The sequence below is a fragment of the Apus apus genome, chromosome 10, assembly GCF_020740795.1.
Source record: "Apus apus isolate bApuApu2 chromosome 10, bApuApu2.pri.cur, whole genome shotgun sequence".
Classification (NCBI taxonomy): domain Eukaryota; kingdom Metazoa; phylum Chordata; class Aves; order Apodiformes; family Apodidae; genus Apus; species Apus apus.
This window is the reverse complement of record NC_067291.1, coordinates 13390674-13409479: the sequence shown is the minus strand read 5'-3', so window position 1 is coordinate 13409479 and position 18806 is coordinate 13390674. Positions and strand designations below refer to the sequence as shown.

The window sequence follows — 18806 nt, the reverse complement described above, 5'->3', positions numbered from 1 at the left end:
GGGGCTGGGGCCGGGCCGCCCCGAGGGAGAGGGGCAGCGGGCAGGGATGGGGGGGCTGCGGGGGTTCCCGAGGTGCCGCATCGCTCCTGCGGTTCTCCGCTGCTCCCGAGAGACTCCGTCACCCGTGAGACTCCGTCACCCGTGAGACTCCGTCACCCGTGAGACAGTGCTGCGGTGCCTGTGGGACGCTCCCGCGCTCACAGGAGATTCCGCCACTCGTGCGATGCTCCATCGCTCCTCGGACGGTCCCTCCGTCAGGTCGCAGGCGCTGCAGCGCCCGCGCGGTGCCCCAGCGCTTGGTGTGACACCGCTGCCTCTCTCCGGAGACGCCCCGTTACTCAGAAGACGCTCCACCGCTTGCCAGACGCCCCGCCAGCCCTTGCAGGCGGTTCTCACCGTCACCGTGGGGAAGGGAACAAGGGGCTGCGTGTCCCCGCCGAGGGGCAACGCGCGGGAGGTGCAGGCGTGGGCAGCCTCCTGGGATGCGGTTTGCGGAGCAGCCGGTGCTTCCCGGCCGCCTGCCGCGCTGCGGGCGCTGCCTGCGGGATGATCTGAGCCGGAACAAAGTTGTTCGTCCGTCCGTCCATCCGCAGCTCCCGCTGCACCGCCCCTGCGGATGCGGGGAGGGGTAAAGCCCTCGCGGGTCCCCTGGGTGCCGTGGGAAGCGTCGGCCCCTCGGCTGCGCGGAGAGGAGCCGCAGACGGCGCTGGGACTGCTGGCCGGGCACGGCCAAGCTCGGGATGGGGCTCCGGCTGCCGCTGCGCCGGAGCGCCAGCTTCACCCCCGAGCACCCTGCCCTGATGGAGGTGCCTGCCCCCGCCGCCCTGAAGGTGGAAGCAAATGTTCTCGTTATGGGAGCGGACAACGTGGGGAAATCGGGTAAGAACTGACCCTGAGCTTAGAGAGAGTTCCCAGGCAGGGAGACCCGTTTCTCCTGCAAAAAATACCCTGAAAAGTGCAGCAGCGTTTGGAGAACTGCAGATAGCAACCCCGTGGAGCAAGCTAGTGAGATGGGGCTGAGCTTTCAGGTGTGGTGGTGACTCGAGGTGGGGATGCTGAGCAGGACCTTGCAGGTGGTGGGTGAGTGACTGGGGAGGGTATTTTCTGCTGAGCTGTGGTGTGCTGATGCATGGTTTGTGCTGTGCCTCTGCTCTGCTTGGAGACCAGCGAGGACTGGGGGAAAACTGGAGGTTGCTCCTGCTAGTGGGAGTTAACAGGGGGAATGGTGCCTGACTCTGCTTGAATTTAAAAAGTAAAATGTCTGAAGTTATTCTGATTATTCTTATTCTCTCCCCTGTAGCTCTGACTGTCCGTTTCCTCACCCGGCGCTTTATCGGGGAGTATGGAGACATGGGTGAGTGCTGAGCCAGTTCCTGTTAGGGACAGGGGTCAGGAGACAGGCCTGCTTCTGCCCCCAGGATTGCATTACTTCCTATCCTCTGCTGCCTTTCTCCAGAGCCTTTGTCTGCTGCCAGGGTCTTAACGGTTGTATTTGTTCATTGACCCATCTCTTTGCTCTAGAATTGCATCTCCGGGGTGCAAAAGGTGGCAGCTGGTGGCTCCAGTGTGCCTGGACTGCATACTGGGATGGAAGGAGGCTGGGGCGGTCCCAAGCCCTGGAGACCATCATACTCTGTGTGTTTGTTGACCCCAGACCTTGCCTTGTAGAGCATGGTCTCCCAGCGTGGGTGTGACCAGCTTGTCCCCAGGAGGGGGAAACCTGGCTTGAGGGAGCTATCTCTTGTGTCTGTGAAGATGATAATTTTCTTTCTCGTTCTTTTGGCAGAGTTCATCTACAGCCACAACCTGACTGTGGATGGCCGAGAGATTCTCCTCCACATCTGGGATGTCCCAAATTCCCAGGTGAGAGGGCTCTTCTCCCAAGGCCTGTTTTCACCTCAGGGAGAGAAAAAAGCCTCTGCTAAAAGTTACGTGGGGGGGAACCATTGGAATAGGCAAAACTCTCATGCCAGATGAGACATGACATTGTAGGCAGCTAAACTGCTCTAGCCCGCAGAGCACAGGTTGCCAGCTGCCCCAGTCCTGACAGGCTCAGGAGTGCTGAGCCCTGTGCTAGCAGGTAGGAGTGGAAGGAGGTAGCCAGGTAAAGAAACCTTCCTTTTCCATTTCATTAGGAGCAGACAGAGGAGGGGTCCTCAGAGGAGAAGCGAATCCAGTGGGCAGACAGCTTTGTCCTGGTCTACAGCATCTGTGACCGGGCCAGCTTCAACATCCTGCCCCTCAAAATCCAGTTCATCAGGGCGGCCAAGGAAGGGCAGAGCCAGGAGAAGGTGCCCATCATCATTGTGGGCAACAAACGTGACCTGCACCATCAAAGGGTGGTGTCCAGCGAGGAGGGACGGCTCCTGGCCCTCTCTCTAGACTGTGGTTTCTACGAGGTCTCTGCAGCTGAGGCCTATCACGGGGCTCTCATGGTCTTTCATGGACTGGCCAAGCGCATCCCTGACACCAAACTGGCACTGAAAAAGGGTACGAGGATTCGTGGCATCGTCAAGACTATGTCGGCTGTGTTTGCCCGGAAGCGAACGGACTCCCTCTGAGATACAGCCTGGGTGTTGCTTCTCTCCATGCTGCCCACCTGGACTGAGTCTCCTCCCTGGGTGCTTATGGAGCTGGTGTGAGCTTCCCTAACGGGTGGGTTCCTTACTGCCCTCCTGACCTCAGGATCTGGGTCTCCTGCCATACACGGCCAGTGCAGTTGAGGCATGTAGCACCTTCCTCTGCTCTCTCCTGTAGAGCTCTTTTCTCTGTGGTGGGACAGATGGTGGGGCAGTCTCTTCTCTTTGCTTTACCAGATTTTTAGGTACCTCCTGCTTTCTCCTTCCATCCTTCAATGATAGAAACCACCAGGTGATCTTGCCACCTCTCCAGGCAGCATCATCCCTGGCTCCTTCAGCAGGAGTTGCTTGAGTTTTCAGTGAGTGGGGAGGACATCCTGCTTCTGCATGAGCACCCAGCTCAGTGTCACCCCCTCCTTTTTTAACTCATGTTTTAACACTCATCAGGGTTCTCTCTGGTGACCCTGGAATGGCCAGGACCAGGCAACGAGGAGGGTTTCTCTATTTGGGAGCCACTGGCTGTTCCCATGTGCCTGTTGCTGTCTAAGTGTCCAGAGCCTGAAGCACTGGCTAAATCCCAAGGGCCTCGGTGAGGTCACACCCACCTGGCTTTTGAACCATCCTGGTCACAGGCCCCACTCCCACAGCCTTTTAGTGCCTGCAAATGTTGTACAGCCTGTGCCTGGGAAAAAACAGTCTCCTGGCTTGTTCCTGGGAATCCCACCGTGTGCCTTCCCAAGCTGCTCCTTCTGTAAGGCTGCCTGTCCCTGGGGAGGAGAGGAGGTGGAGAAAGGGGTCTCCAAGCTAATTGCCAAACCCTTCCACTGCTGAGTGGTTTTTTTTTTTTCCCCCCTTGCTTCTCCCCAGCCCCTTCCCCTGGTTCTCCTGGGAGAGCAGTGTGTTGGATGAAGGTTTGTGTCTGCAGGACAGACAGCGATTGGTCTGTTCTGGAAATGCAATAAATTGTTTTTGGCAGGAAGCCCCTGGCTTCTCGTGGCTGTGAATAATTTGTACTTGGGGCATAGGAAGAAACACGTACTGTGCTGGGCATGAGCCCCTGCTGTCCCTGTGTCATGGTGACCCAATGATGTTTTCTGTACCCACTCTCTTGGCCTGGGTTAGGTGTCTCACCCCACTCTGCTCCCTTGTTTGCTGGCTTGCTTTTGTAAAGCAGGTGAGCAGATGGGGCAGGAAGCAGGTCAGAAAGGTTTATTATTGCAGAGGATACAACAAGATGTTGCGGGAAGCCAGGCAGTCCTGCAGGACAGAGGGGCTCCAGGAGATCCATCTGGTCTCACTGGTTTTCTTCCTGAGCCCACCATCCATCCCACCATCAGCTGGGGGTGGGTGCCCAGGGCTTTCTGACATGAGTCCTGCTTGGTTGGTGGGGACCTTCAGCTCCTCCATGGAGGAGCACTCTGTGACTAGGGATGGTCCCTGTGAGGTGGGATGGTATGAGGAAGGATGGGGAACCAGAGATGCCATGTTGATGTTTGATGGTTGTCCAGCCCTCCCTGCTCTGTCTCAGTGCTGTTCTCAATGTGTAAGCCCATCTAAGTCCGTGCTATCTGCTCAACAGAGACCGGGGTAGCCCAGTGCCAGGCCTTGCTGGTCCCTTTCTCACTTTCCTGGTATAACTGCTCTTCATGCATCTCCTTCGCCTCTTTGGATCCCTCTGGTCCCATCTCTCTCTACCTTCTCCTGCCACCAGTTGGGCTTTTGGTTACTTTTATTCCCCCACTGTGGCCCAGATATACTCCAGAAGACATCCCATGGCATGTCTACCACTTCGAGCTCCTGTCCCAGTGCAGGGGTGAGTGTGGGCAGCTGGCGGGGGCCCAGGCAAAGCGTGCTGGCTAGGGGGGGTTACAGGGAGGCCGGGATGTGCTTGTCCTCCCCACCAGCTCAGTCCTTCTTGAAGACAGGGCTGTAGAGGTTGCCATAGTAAGCCCGGCTGTACATGGCCTCGGGGCTGAAGCGGTAGGAGCCCTCGCTCACCCGCCTGTTGTAGGGGGAGAAGGCGGATTTCCGCGGGAAGGGGCACTCGGGCTCGAAGGCCGGGCTGCGGTAGAAGTTGTGCCGCAGGAAGAGGGGGTCCTCGAGGCCCAGGAAGGAGAGGGGGTGATGGCCACGGTACATGCGCCAGTCACCCCTCGGCTGGGATTTCTCCTCGGTGGAGGTGGCTGTAGGCTTGGTGTCCTCCTCCTTTTCCTCCTGCTCTGGGCTGGGCTTGCTGCCCCCAGCTGCCTCTTCTCCCTTCACTGACTGCCTGCGGAGCTGAGAGATGGGGTGAGATACTGCCTACCAGTGCTCTCCCTGTGCTACACAGCCCCTCCTAAACTACGGGGAACTCAGGACAGGCCAGTTTGCTCCCAGAGGGGTCCCTGGCACAGAGGAGTGGGCAGCTGCAGCCCCCAGGTAGATGTGGTGGAGAAATGGTCCTGGGGGAGCAGCGGGATGGGAGCAAGAAGAGGGGACACGGTCTCAGCAGGAACTTTCACCTTCCCAGGAGCTTGAGGTGACACCCTGGGTGAACCATGTGAAGGTGCCACCACTGGATCTATGGGGGTGAACTCACTGTCACTGCTTGGGAGATGCTTAGGAGGAGGGTGGGACCGAGGTGTCCCAACAGCATCTTATCTCCCAGCTCTGGTGCTTCCTGGTACTACCCAGCACTATAGGCTGCTCATTAGAGGAGTTTGGGCAAAATGGGGTTTGCTGGAGATGGACAGGACCTGGCTGGGCACAAACTCACCGGCACATAGCTGTACAGGGTGCCCAGCAGATGCTTGGGAGCACTGACAAGGGTCCCCCCAAGAGCATCCACTGTCTCCATGGCCTTAGATAGCCTGCGAGGGGTGAAGAGGATCAACCCTTCAGCCGCATCCCAGGCCACAGCCGGGACCTTCTTCACGCTGGAGATGCCGGAGGCGCAGGCGCTTTGCAGGTTGTGTGCCACGCTGCCCACCAGCCCGGGGCCATCTCCTGCCTGCTGAGAGAGACCAGGTGAGCTGCTGGCCCTGTCCCACAAGCCCCTCCGAGCAGGACAGGGGTGGCCCAGGGCTCCCCAGCCTCTCCTGAGCCCGAGTGCTTTGAGCTCGCTGATTGCAGCCCTTTGCCACAGGGTCACTCTCTGTGCCCCCGCTCCCAGGCCCCAGGGACCCCCTGTCCTGGCCTGCGCTTCCGCTGCCGGCAGAGGTGAAGAGCAGTGACCCCGACCTGCCACTTCCCGTCCCCACGTCCCAGTGGAGCTGATGCTGGAGATTGTTCCCAGCCCCACCAGCTCACACCAACCCTTTCTGCTGGGACCATTGTGTGTGGGGGGGGGGGCTGGTTTTGAAGGTGTTTAGGGGCCTGGTGGGGTGACACCCCACAGCAGCAAAGGAGTCTTCAGTACGCAAGGCAGGGTGACCCTGCCCTGTGCAGAGGCTGCCTCCAGCCCCCAGCTATGGGGGTCAGGGAAGGGAACTGCTGAGGCTGTGTCCAGCCCCTCCCAACCTGTCCTTGTCTCTTCCAAACTCTCACTGAGCTTCAGCAGGAATGGGGGCCTCGTCCCCAAGGGCACAGGGGAAACATGCCCCCATGTACTGGCACGGTACATGGGCAGGAGTACACCTTGGGGTGCCCCCGGCTAACTGCCCCCCTTTTGTCTGTACCTCCTTGGTGTGGTTGTTGTCTTTCTTCCCTGCTTTTTCCTGCCTCTGCTCCGGAGCCTTGCTCTGCCGCCGGCTCAGCCAGCCGCCCGTAGTGCTCTGCCCATCACCTTGGGCTCGTGGTGCCTCAGGTGTGCTTGGCTTGGCCAGGTGGCCCTGGAAGGGGAGCAAAAAAAAAAGCCGCCACTCGGGGGAAGATGGCAGGTCCCATTCACCCCATCCTGCTTAGCCTAAGGATTTCATGGGGTCCTGGAACATGCAGGGAGCAGAAAAGCTCATTTATGCACATTGGAAGAAATCCTAAGAGCAGCTGGGAGCTCTGGGATTTTGGCACAGGCCAGGGAAGGGGTTCCCACCACAGCACTGGGTGGGAGAGGAGAGGTGCCTCCTTCTCACTGTCCTCTCTGGGGCCCTGGAAGGGCTCTTTGCTTTAGGGAGGATGTTATGGCAAGGCCATAAATCAACAATATAAACTGGGAGCCTGCTAAAAATAACTCATCCCATTAAGACGGTGCAAGGTTATGTGTGAATGTGCTGTGGCAAGTGCTGGTGCTGGCTTGTCCCGCAGAGCGGGGGCACCAGCAGTGCTCACCACTCTGCTCTTGGACGTGCTCCTAGGAACCTGAAATATCTCATCCGAAAGCAGAATCAGCCCTGAAGAGGGGGTGGGGGAACAAGAGCCCAGCAGGTGGGTTTTGGCACTCACCAGGATGGGGACCCAGGTGGCCAGCTCCTGCCCCTTGGCTTTGGCACGCTGGAGGCCTTGGGCGGTTTGCTGGTAAGCGCGGTAGGAGATGCTGCTCACCAAGGCACCGATCCGGCCCAGGGTGCTGGGAGCACTGGGAGTGCTGGGTGCACTGGGAGTGCTGGGAGCACTAGGAGCACTGGGCTGCTTCTGTGAGACCTTTACTGCTGACCCACGTTTCTCTTTGGGCTTCTGATCTAAAGGCAGAAGAGCAGTGGGGGGTTACATCCTGGTGGGACAACCCTCCTAGGCAGCCCTTTGCCAAAATCCAGGGTCCTCCCCCTGCCACATGCACCCCGTAATCGAGGTGCCACCCCATGTGTGGCCAGCCCCCTCCAGATACCTTCAGATGGGATTTGGACTTCAGGACTACCTGCTACTTCGTCCTCCTCTGGCAGCAGGTACTCCATCAGCTTCTCCAGCCCTCCCAGGGCCGTGTCGACCCCTGCAGCTGCCATCTGGCTCACTGAGTTCCTCCTTGCGTACTTTGCTGTTGTTTCTACAGTGCTCTTGGTGGCCTCATAGCCTTCTGCTGCCAGCTCAACGATCTTATCCATGGAGTTGCCAATGGTGCTTTTAGCACTTTGGAGCGGGGTGGAGATGGTGTCCTTCAGTTCAGATGCAAGCTGCAGGTGAAGAGATGAACAGTTCTGCTGGTGTTCTCAGGGTGGCATGGGACAACTGGAGCACCACGGGGACCCCAGCCATGGCCATGCTAGCAAACAGCCCCAAAAGGGCCATAAGAGCTCTCTGCAGCCTGGGCTGGATGTGGCTGGCAGGGGATGGGACACAGGATACTGTTGCTCTATATTTGGGAGCACCCCAACCATTCCCTGGGCTGCAGCAGCGGCTGCAGCAGCTTATGGAGGAGTCTTTGCTTGGAGGTGCTGCCTTATTTCCTCCCCAGCAGCCCAGCACCATCCAGAAACAAGACCAGAGGAGTCATGCTGTGGGCTCTGCAGAGGGGTCCCAGACTGTCCCACCTGTGACTTACCTTGTCAACAGGGTAATGGAGCGCAGGGATCTTCTCCTCCAGATGGTCCAAGCCCCGGCAGGCCAGGTTGTTAGCCACAGTGACTGCCTTGGGCAAAAGCAGGGGGGTTGGTTGGCAAAAAAAGCTCCCAGGCTGTGCTAGGGGGTCTCATGTGCTACTGCCAGCCCTGTCGCACCAAGGGGGGCTCTGGTGGCTCCCCACTGCTGTGTCCCCCCCAGTGCATGGACTCACACTGAGGCTCCAGCTTGCGCACCACGGGCTCCACGCTCCACATGGCCAAGGCTCCAGCGCCCTGCACGCCCCGCTCATAGACCTCACACACCGAGGCCATGAGCGGGTGGGCCTCCTTGGTGCTGACATAGGTCCGTTGAAGGGTTTCACAGGTCGAGCTCACCACTGGCAGCTGCAGGACCCTCTGCAGCACGTTCTCCTGCACATGGCAGAGGGGCATGGGTTAGTCAACAGCCCTTCCCTGAGGAACACCCTGTTGTCTGCAGTCTGGTGGGATTTGGCATGTTGCAGTGACCACAGAGGACCTCAGCTCACGCTGGGAGGATGACATTTCTTAAACCCCTGTTGAGGGTCTCTCAGCTACGTTGCCTACAGCACAGCCATGGACAGCCAGGCTGGCTGCTGCTGCTGAGGGTGCAGCAACACCACAGGCAGTGGTGGAGGGGTGTCAGTCCCCACTACTCTCATCTCTCAAGCCTCACTGTCCAGGTGCTCTCTCTGGATTTCCCCCCTTGTTCTCCTGCTATTTCCATCTGACCCACCCCTTGCTCCTGTCCTTGGGCCAGCAAAGTCCCTCTTGCCTATATGGTACCTCTGTCCTGTCACCACTGTGACAAGTAAGGGATATGGACCTCAAGAAGGAGAAGGGGAGAGAAATAGGTTTGTCTTTGGTGGCAAAAAGGAAATTAGTAGGAGCCATTGAGGAAGAGGGCATCAGAGCTCTCTGGGGCAGCAAGGCACTGTGTTCCTGCACCCTGCTAGCACGGGTGACATGGGGTGCCAGTATAAACCAGCACAAGCAACACCTACGTGTGCTGCCAGTGCCAGAGCACAGCTGGAGGGAGGTCCCTCAACACTAGGTGAGCAGGATAAATCTGCATCCCCAGCAGCAGAACTGCTGGAGGTTTGGGGTCTGCAGTGGGGACGCAGGTAAAGGACAGACACTGCCGGCGGGTATCACTGAGGGCTTGTGTTAGGTCAAGGTTAACCTTCTTGAATCTGAACTATTTAATTTCAAGCAAGCAAAAGGTTATTCTCTTTCCCTTTGATGATGCTCTCAGGTGAAGGTCCATATACAGATAACGGGGACACGTGGGACAGCTCGGGATGTGACTTGTGTTCATCCAGCAGAGCAGGTATGCACCACCTGGCACCCTTGACACATCTCTGCCCTCCCCTCTCTCCCTCTTCCCACACCCACCTTGGCACTTCCATTTGGCAGAGCCTGATTCTTCTTCGCTGTCATCACGATGCACCCACCTGCAACGGCAAGTTGGGAGCTGCAGACTGTGAAGGCAGGGCTGGGGGTCCCCCCCTTCACTCCTACACCCCCCAAGCATGGTGAGGACAGGAGCTGGGCTGAGACAGACACCTCCCATGGGAGCAATTGATGTGGCATTGCCTAATGCTTGACTTCTTACCACTTCAGCTGTAAAAGCGATGACTGGACACAGCCCTCCCCTGCTGGTGTGTTTTAACAGCCAAAGATGCCAAGACTTAGTTGAGAGGCATCTTGTTTGGAGGAGCTACAGTGCAAGGCAGCATAAAGGGCACTGGCAGAGCTGTAAAGCAAACCCTGAGTGATCAGGATAGCAACAGATGTGCATGAGGGCCAGGGTGAGAGATGCAGGCTGAAGCAGGACAGGAGCAGAGAAAGGAGCTATTGGTAGGAATGAGGTGAGCTGCCCAGCCATGGTCAGCATCCCCCTCCCACAGCTCTGCCACTCCCCATGCCAGCACCTAGCCCTGCCCAGCACCAGCTCGATGCAGGGGGCAAAAGCACTGCAAAACACCCATCTCCTCTGCTCCTGGCTGGGTGACACCCACAGCACACCTCCAGCTCCCACCCTCAGCACGGACCCCCTTTTTCTCAGTAGCAGATGAGCAAATTCAGGAGGTTTAGGGAGTGTGGCTGATCCCTGTGCTCACCCCCCGGTCCCACTGAAGCTGTCCCCAGAGTGCCCAGTGGGGAGAGGCTACTCACCAAGGGGCAGCCTGTCCCCAGCAGAGCAGGAGCAGAGGGTGGTGGCTGCACGTCCCTTCGGCCAGGTTCTCTGAGAGTGATGCGCGGAGCTCCAGCCACTACCACCACGAGGCCCCACCTCCCAGTTGCGTAGGTTTGGGAGCTGGCTGCTTGTGGTGGAAACCAGCCAAAGAGCTCCCTGAAGCCACTGTAATTCAGAACAGATGACTGCAGAAAATCCCCTTTTTCTTCCCTGCAGAGCCCAGAAGCTGCGACACAGTTGGGATGTACTGGGTTTTCATGCCACTTCACCAAGAGAAGATGAAGTCACCCTTGGAATTCACCACCTCAAAATCAACAACAGATAATGAGCAGCCAAGGAGAAGGTGAAGTGTCAGGCAAGGTTTGATACAGACAACTGGAGGATGTTGAGTGTGAAGGAGACTAAAACCTTAACCTTCCTGCATTTCTGGAGCCTGGTTATGTATCCCCCTTGGTGGACCTACCCTGAGCATAGTTTCTCCCCAACAGAGTTTACTAAGGACAAGGAGCAGAAGGCAGATATAGGGGACATATCCTGTGCACAAAGATCTAGTTTGGCCAGGTTTGCAATTTCCAAAAGAATCCACCAAGGATTTTGGCAAGGAGGCTTTTAGCTGACATTTTAGGGCAGACATTGCGTAAGAAAGCTCCAGGCATTTGTCATAGGCAGAAATGGAGAAAAAAAATAATGTTGGAAGTGATTTCTGGAAGTCACCTCATCCAGCTCTTACTCAGAGTAGGGCTACCCTCAAAGCTAGATCAGGCTGTTGAAGGTTTCATCCAGTCAAGTCCCAAAAGTCTCCAAGGATAAGATTCCCATCTCCCTGGGGCACAGCTCCAGTGCTAACCACACTCATCATGAACCATTTTTATCTGTTGCAATTTCTACCTGCCACCTCTTATCCTCGCTCTGTGCACCTCTGAGCAGAGTCTGAGCTCCAGTCTGTGCTGGTGCAGCATGTGCTTCATGCCCCTACAAGTAAGTCTTCCTCTCCTAATGATCTTCTCTTAGACTCAGATCATCAAGATCTCTCTTGTGCTGGTGGGGCCATAACAGGACATGGTTCCCCGAATGTAGCCTCACAAGTACTGCATGGAGAGGAACCTTGACCCACCAGTGATGCTCTCACTACTGTGGCTCTGTCACAGCCAGCCTACCTTGCCATGTGGGAGACACCTGCCCACTCACATCATAATTAACAAATTTGTTTCTGGTATTTATTGAAAAGAAAGAAGACACCACCTGTATGAAGCTGCGATTGACTGTTATTGACTACAGAGATCAAGAATGAGCCATGCTGAAGAGACAAGGAGAGCGTGGTGGAAAGAGGATATATTCCAGAGGACAAAGCAATAAACCATGGGGAACACTGGAGATAGGAGGTCCAGGCAGGCTGCTGACACAAGGCTGCTGCATGTCCTGGACCACCCAGCATGAGGCCCAGAGACGTTTGGCGTGTGGCTGCCCAGGCAAGGACACAGAGGTGTGCACCCAACACAACTCCATGGCTTCCTGCTCCTGGCTGTGCTGCTCATACGGGAGACTTCCGAGGGATGTGGGAAAGCCAGACACAGGAGGAAAATACCTCCTTTCTTCCCAAAGAGCCTGGAGTTCGCTTCCAGCCTGAGACTGCAAAGCTCACAGGCCTGCCTGGCTAGCTGGGTCCACAGGGACACAAATGTCCTGGGCTGTCTCCAGCTGGGTGGAGGGTGAGTCAGTCACTGCCCTCCAGAGAGCAGGACAAAGGGCAGCCGCCTGCTCCAAAGATTGCTCTCTTGGCACCGAGATTTTCCAGCCCTGCTGGCCTTGCTGAAAGAGCAGGGAACCTGCCAACCTTCTCTCTGCCTTGGCTGGAGCTGGGATCAACAGATGACAACACAGCCTCTGCCCTACCAATGCCTTTGCTCCTCCCCTTCCTCTGGGGCCAGGGCTGTGCCAGCCCCAGGCTCTGCAGTGCAAAGGTACCACCACCCCTGCCACCCACCCATACTAGAAACACTTTCTGTGTTTCTGCAGGCAGCACTCAGAGCTCAGCACATCGGCTGGGTGCAGGCAAGAAGTTTTACAGCCTTGTCTCCACAGTCTGCTCCCTAGCCATTAATGCACCATGGTGAGGGGGTGAGCCAGATCCCCCAAGATCTGCAAGGAATCATAACACTTAGGTCTGGGAGGGGGCTGGAGAGGTAGCTAATTTATTTCCATGTTCTATAGCAGGATCAGCACCCTGTAAATCACTGCTGGCAGATGCTTGTCCACTTTCTTTTTAAGGACTGCCTTCCTAGGCAACCCATTTAGTCTTCTATTTTACTCAACAGTTCAAAAAAAGTTACCAGTGTGACTTCTCTTTTGCTGCAATATATACGTATTACCCCCTGGACCAATTTAGAGACCCATTTATTGCCTTCCTCTTGGCAGCCAACCATTTAGACACTTGAAGACTTTTCACACCCTCCCCTGGTCACCTTTCCTCTACAGAACCGGTTCATTCAATCCCTCTCTGGAGATGCTGCTGTTCAGACCTTTGATTGTTCTTGCCGCTCACCTGGGAATCCCAAATGGCTCATGCATTTCTTGAAATGTCATGGCAAGCACAGGATCAGCATGAGGAAGGCATTGCTGGTAAGTAGAACATCCTGTTGCACATCTCACACAGACCACTCTTCTCTTAACTGTTTCCATTAAGAAATGTGTGTGAGGCCAGTCATTCGGAAGGAGCCTCTTGCTAAACCACTGCTGAACACGAGCCTTTATACATTGTTCAGGAACTGACATTTTGGAGCTTCCAGTACACAAGGCTCTTAGTGCAGGGCACAGGAACTAACAGTAAGCTCAGTTTAATGGTTATCCTGGCTCCATCCCTCCCCATCTCAGCTGGAGATGTTACCCTTTGCTCCCTGCCCTGAACAGGAATTTGTTGTTAAACAGATACAGGGATTTGCCCTATGACATGAAGACCCATCCAGATGAAAGGCTGTTTCATGGTATGGTCCTTCATACAACTCAGGGATGGGAGGGAGGATTCCTCCTTCAGTATCTCTTTCCCCCACCTTCCAAGTTACACACAGAGACACGGTGTCACACTCATCTCAGTTTATTGCTTGTGTTGAAACAGCTGTCCTTATTCCAACTGCTGTGTAAGAAACAGATTTTTTTTTAAAAAAAAAGGCACTAAAAGGATTTTCTCCATCTGATCATGATTCTATGGCCTCAGTCATATTATGTTAAGGTACATTAAATTTCTAGTCTCCAGCTGGAGAGCAGAAGGCATTAGTGTTTAACATCCAGTAAACAGAGTCACTCCTGGATGCTCCAACCTGCATCATGTAGAATGGGACAGGTAAGGCTGAGCCAGGCTGAAGATGAAATTCTGTAGGCAAAAGCTGGCCAAACCTCCTTTGCCTCATCAAGACTCCTCTTCCTTCCTTACAGAGGTTGCTACACACAGGGATAAGGATCGAACCTGACCAAGGGAGGGACAGAACTCACATTTTCAGAGCTCAAAGGCAAATGGAGTTAGGAAACAAAAAACTTCCATTGTTAAAAAGGTGAGAAAGCCCTTGAAGACAACATATCCCATATATAATGCTCCGTTATGGTATGGACTGCCAGTATGCTCTACTTGTAATGGCGTCCATTTCCATATTAAAAAGCAGAGCAGCTGAAGGCCACATTTGGTCTTCAAGCACACTTATTTATCCTGCCCAGCAAGTTTTTTTCTCAAGCACTCCCAACAGATTAAGCAAGGAGTCCTTGCACCAGAAAATAGGAGAACACACAGGCCTAACTCTGATGAATTAAAAATACAATTTTATCTCATATTTAACGTGCAAATTTTTCTCAGGTGGTGTCGGAACTGGTACTCTGCTAAGCCAGGAGCAACAAAGACTGCAAGCCATGTCAGACAGCTGGACACGGCATTTCTTCTTCAGCCTGGGTTACACTGCCAGGCAGTCATTCCCAGTGAGGTAAGTGATGAGCAATGATGCAGCTGCAGGGCTAAGTGAGGCATTTTCAAATGGCAGAACCCATTCAACCAGTGAGGGAACACACAAGAAATCTTGTGGTCATGAGAGGGAAGGATAGGGAGGGTCAAATAGGAAAATCTAAACCATGAATGCCCAAATCCAGAAATAAGCTTTTCATCTCACAGGGCATTCTGATAGTATGACAACCAACTCCATTCCCTTTCCTCCAGGAGCTTACACAACTAGAAACACACCCTTGCAGTATTTCTGACTCAATGAGCTCTGAGCCAGGCTTCTCTCCTTAACTGCAGGTTCCAAAGCTCCTTATTATACTGGATTTTTTTTCCCATAAAATGAAAACAGCAAAACAAACTCCTTATCTCAATATGATTAATGGAATGTTGCTGCACTTGGAATCACAGGGGTTTGGGAGTTAAGGTGGGTGTGTAATGGGAAATTCAGTGCTTGTGAGTGGTTCCAGATTCACAGCTTTGGAAACCCAGTTCCCTACAAATCACAGCATCATCAGCACCCAGACAAGCTTCTCCCCCACGCTGTCCTTCACCCGAACCCTCAGCCATGGCCTGCTGGAGAAGTCAGACTTGGTGGCCAATGCTCCTTGGCTCACATTATTGAAGGAAAAACAGAAAGTGCTGATTTCCTGGGACACAAGCTGGCACTCACTAGACCACAGATCCAGTGTCACCACTGCGTGTTAAAGAGGTCACGAGAAGGTCAGATCATACCACTCTTCAGTTACCGTCAAACTGCATTCAAACCATTGCCTACAAATAACAGGATCCATCAACCCAAAGCCATCAGAACACTCGTACTGGACTTCAGGCCATTTTAACCACAGCTCCTAACTTGCCTGAACCCACTATAGAAAATCTGACTGTAGGAACCTTTAATTGGTGAACTCCAGTGTTCCAGTGTAAACATTAGTTATGAGTCATATGCCTATTACAGTTGTCTATGCAGTTGTTTCGTAACTCTGTATGAAAATATTGGAACATTAATATTTCTTTATCTAGCAGCCATGGTCCAAGTCCTGTTTTTGTTTGTGAAATATTACTCTGCCTTCTCCCATCTCCACTCCATCAGGGAGTGTGTCATGGCACCAGCCTCATCCGCAAAGACACAGGGAAGGAAAAAGGGTAGAATTCACTCACTCAGAGGACAAAGTTAATCTTGAGGTTACTGTGAGACATGTTCATTTTGAAAGTGCCATATGGAGGATAAAAACCTATCAGAGTATCAAAGCTGTTTGCTCCTTTTATGTCACTGTTTCAGCTTCAGATGTGGGCTTGCTAATGTGAGGATCCCCACCAGGGAGGAGAGGACACCACAGAAACCAATCACTCCTGGGTTGGTCTTGTAGATCCCTAGGGTATCCAAAGGGCCTGAGAGATCACAGAGATTCTTCACCAAGTCCAGCAGCAAAGGAGGATGTCTTCTCAGGATCTGAAACAGCAGGAGGAAGACACCATGCAAACTATCACATTTCACAGAGTTTAGCTCCTGATTGTGCTTGTCCCAGAGGAAATTCTCCTTTGTCTTTTCCTCCTGCACAGCTTGTTCCAGCCTCCAGGAGATCTCATACCCATCCCTGGCTAGATTCATCAGGAGTGAAACGTAGTAACACTTGGCAGCCCAATTCCGCCACTTGGGCGTATCCAGGTGAGGCTGGAGCCCAACGCTCCTCAGCCACAGGACGGCATCGCAGACGAAATAGAGGGCCCGGGTCAGGTTGGAGGCTGTGAGGCAGAAGCGAGCGACCACATCTGGCAGCTCTCTACTCCTCCTGGCTGCCACCAAGGCGTGCACCATGTTGCCCAGTCTGAACACTGCAAGAAACTCCACAAAGGTTAGCATGGCCTGGCCCCTCCCTCAGCCAGACACACAGCCCTCAGCAGGACAACTCAACATGCCACTGTCCACATGGACTTTAAAAAAACTTAAAGGGCTTTGGCATTTCTGTGCTTAAGCATTTTCTTCTCACAGTGTGAGAAGCCAGTGTTAGTGAGGGCAGGGGTGTTCTGTCCTACAGCAGCTCAGGACCTACGCACAAGTTCTGTCAGTCTCCAGGACTTGCAGCCCTCTCCTGCCACTCTGTTCTCAGCACCTGGGTACCCTCTGGACCAGGATCACCAACGGCTCCGAATGAGCCAGTGTCAGCAAAAAAGGGACATCAACAGAGCCTCCAATTTCAGCTGTACACCTCCCTGGACTTCACCTAACTGTGGACAGGAGATGTTAACTGCACTAACCCTGTTGCAACCACAAGCTCCATCTTTCCCAAGCTTTTGTGAATGCTGGTGATTCACGTGTCAAGCACACAGAGACCCAAATCCCTCCTTAGGCCTGAATTTGTCAGAGATACTCACAGCTCCCTCCAAACAGGAACAGGATATTCCATTTCAGGCTCCAATATATGGCAAGCCCGATTCCATCCACTGTGCAGCTCAGGTTTCATCCCATGAATGTTAATACAATATTATGCAAAATACTTTTTATAGCCTGCTGCACACTCACAATAACAACACCCAAGCTTGGTGGAACTGCAAGAGTCCTGAGTTTAGGCTTGATGTCTATGAGATTTGTTTAGCAGAAGCAAGAGAATTATGGCTATGCTGCTAAACCAGCTGGCCTCTCTGCTAGAAATCCCCATCCTCTGGAGCTAACTGGAATAATAATACACATGGTAACACATTAAATTAGAATATTTGCCTCATCTGTTGAAGCTGTTCCAGGATTGAGCAACTGATAAGTAGGTGTAAGATCAACCCTAAAGCAGGCAACACAACTACAGCAACAGCGTGACTGTCAGGGATGCAAGTGTGAAGCAGAACAAAGTGAAGCAAAGGGTGAGACTATGAGAACAGCATGGAAGGGGATATGATTTAGTAGAGTGTAAAAAGCTAAGGAAAATGAATATGCAAAGTAGGATATAAACAGCCATATTGAAGGATGGTCCTTCGGAGGTTATTTTATTGGAATGATGATCTCTAACTTTAGGCCATCTCAAGCCCTTAGCTGGAAGGACTAAGGAGGGTGCAGGCAGTGAGCCTTGCATGGTGACTCTGTGCTCTGTCCTTGGACACAGATGTCAGCTCCATCTCTGCAGCAACAGCTGGCTGATAACTTACTTCTCCGGTTCTCCCAGTGATCATTCAGGCTGCCTGACTGGAGGAGGCTGAGGAACTAACAAACATCTGCTCTGCCCTGTCTAGCCTGGCAAGGCAAGGCAGGGATGAGGTCTATTGACAAGTCTGTGAATATCCTAAAAGAGGTTGTATGGCTCAAGGTAAGTTAACCACAGAGAACACAAGGCCAGGAGCTGTTTTGCTGGAAGGAGCAAGTGAAGCACTTATCCCTCTAGACACCAGGTACTTACTTTTCCGGCCAGAGCTCATGCTAGATTCCAACTGCTTGAGTTTCATTACCAGCTTCTTTTTATGAGGCTTATGCTCTATTAAATAGCTAAGCAACATGCATGTGTACTGAGTGGCTCTGGAACGGAAAAAACGAGGAGAACGGTAGAGAGGTGAAAGGGGGATAACTCGCAGGGATGGCAGCGGCAGGGCAGCTACTGAGGTGTCCCCCCCCCGCAGTGCCAGGCCCGGTTCTACCCAGGGGAAGGGGCAGCAGCGCGGGCGGGGGCTGAGGCCGGGATGGGCACGGCGGGGCGGCCCGGGGCACGGCGGGGCTGGAGCCCCCGCGGGCTGGAGCCCCCCGGGGCAGCGGGGAGCTCTCCCGCCTTAGCGGGGCGCCCTGGAGCGGCTGGGGGCTCCTATGGGGGCTCATCCCCAGGGAGCCCGAGGCCAGAGGGGCGAGGGTGGACACGCCCGGGGCGGCCCCCCGGGAGCCGGCACCGAGGGGCCGCGTCTCGGCGGCCAGAGCCTCCGGCCGGTCCCGCACTCACCGGAAGATCTGGTCGCGGCCCTGGCTGCGGTTGGTGAAGTCCACGAAGCCCTCCATGGCGGCGGCGGAGGGGCCGGGAGCCGCGGGAGGTGCGCGGGGCCGCCCCGCCCCGCTCCCCGCCCCGCCCGGGGAACCCTCCGCTCCGGGGCGCGTTCCCGGCCGGGCCGCGCGGCGTCGCGCCGTTGCCACGGCAACTGTCACCAGCGGCGCCGGTGTCCCCGCTCAAAGCTCCCTCCGGCCGCGGCGCCCGGTCCCGCGGGAGGCGGGAGGAGAGCGGGGCCCGGCCCGGCCCGAGCCCTGGGCTCCCGGCTCCCGCTGCCAGGTCAGGCCGTGGTGCGGGGGGTCGGCCCGCAGCGAGCCCCGGGGGCCCGCCTGGAGCCCACCCGGCGGTTTGGAAACGAAGTTTATAACTTCCCGGTGAAATCGTCCGCTTTCCAGACTCATTGCTGGGGTTTTGTTGGGGCCGAATAAGTCTTTTAGTGAAGGACAAAGCTAATATGTTTGAATGCTGGTCCTGAATCCCTAGACAAGCTCGTGCCAAAGCTTTTGCGCTCCCGTACTCCATAGGCAGCCTACGGGTGTGGGGGCCGGTGTTCCCAGGGCAGGGCAAAACCTCTCAGTAACAGCAGAGGCGGTGCAGCCAGTAGCACTGGGCGCTACAGAGCAGGGTTGCTCTGGCTGCTGCATTGACAGGACCCCCTTCCCTCTT

General features: G+C 54.8%; 3 protein-coding genes across 5 annotated transcripts; 1 reads left to right on the top strand and 2 right to left on the bottom strand.

Moving 5' to 3' along the window:
- The first annotated feature begins 56 nt into the window (after nucleotides 1–56).
- Nucleotides 57–3559, top strand: LOC127388843 (ras-related and estrogen-regulated growth inhibitor-like protein). Its single transcript, XM_051628734.1, has 4 exons — nucleotides 57–879; nucleotides 1301–1354; nucleotides 1787–1863; nucleotides 2136–3559. Exons 1-4 carry the CDS (start codon nucleotides 741–743, stop codon nucleotides 2559–2561), a joined length of 696 nt encoding a protein of 231 aa, XP_051484694.1. The 5' UTR covers nucleotides 57–740; the 3' UTR covers nucleotides 2562–3559.
- Nucleotides 3560–3773: 214 nt separating this feature from the next.
- PLIN1 (perilipin 1) lies at nucleotides 3774–10404 on the bottom strand. 3 transcript variants are annotated; one of them, XM_051628617.1, is made up of 10 exons: nucleotides 10187–10404; nucleotides 9624–9764; nucleotides 9404–9462; nucleotides 8203–8401; nucleotides 7972–8054; nucleotides 7351–7603; nucleotides 6939–7174; nucleotides 6236–6388; nucleotides 5335–5571; nucleotides 3774–4856 (listed from the first exon to the last, which is right to left on the bottom strand). In XM_051628617.1, the coding sequence occupies exons 3-10, from the start codon at nucleotides 9446–9448 to the stop codon at nucleotides 4485–4487; spliced, it is 1578 nt and encodes a 525-aa protein (XP_051484577.1). In that variant the 5' UTR covers nucleotides 9449–9462; nucleotides 9624–9764; nucleotides 10187–10404; the 3' UTR covers nucleotides 3774–4484. The 3 variants fall into 3 exon arrangements, with proteins under 3 accessions (XP_051484577.1, XP_051484575.1, XP_051484578.1); XM_051628615.1 differs by lacking the exon at nucleotides 9624–9764 and having other exon boundaries at nucleotides 10187–10380; XM_051628618.1 differs by lacking the exon at nucleotides 9624–9764 and having other exon boundaries at nucleotides 5335–5568; nucleotides 10187–10377.
- A 2879-nt stretch (nucleotides 10405–13283) lies between these two features.
- On the bottom strand, nucleotides 13284–18201 carry PEX11A (peroxisomal biogenesis factor 11 alpha). Its single transcript, XM_051628603.1, has 3 exons — nucleotides 18099–18201; nucleotides 17571–17686; nucleotides 13284–16020 (listed from the first exon to the last, which is right to left on the bottom strand). Exons 1-3 carry the CDS (start codon nucleotides 18152–18154, stop codon nucleotides 15455–15457), a joined length of 738 nt encoding a protein of 245 aa, XP_051484563.1. The 5' UTR covers nucleotides 18155–18201; the 3' UTR covers nucleotides 13284–15454.
- Between the last annotated feature and the right edge of the window lie 605 nt (nucleotides 18202–18806).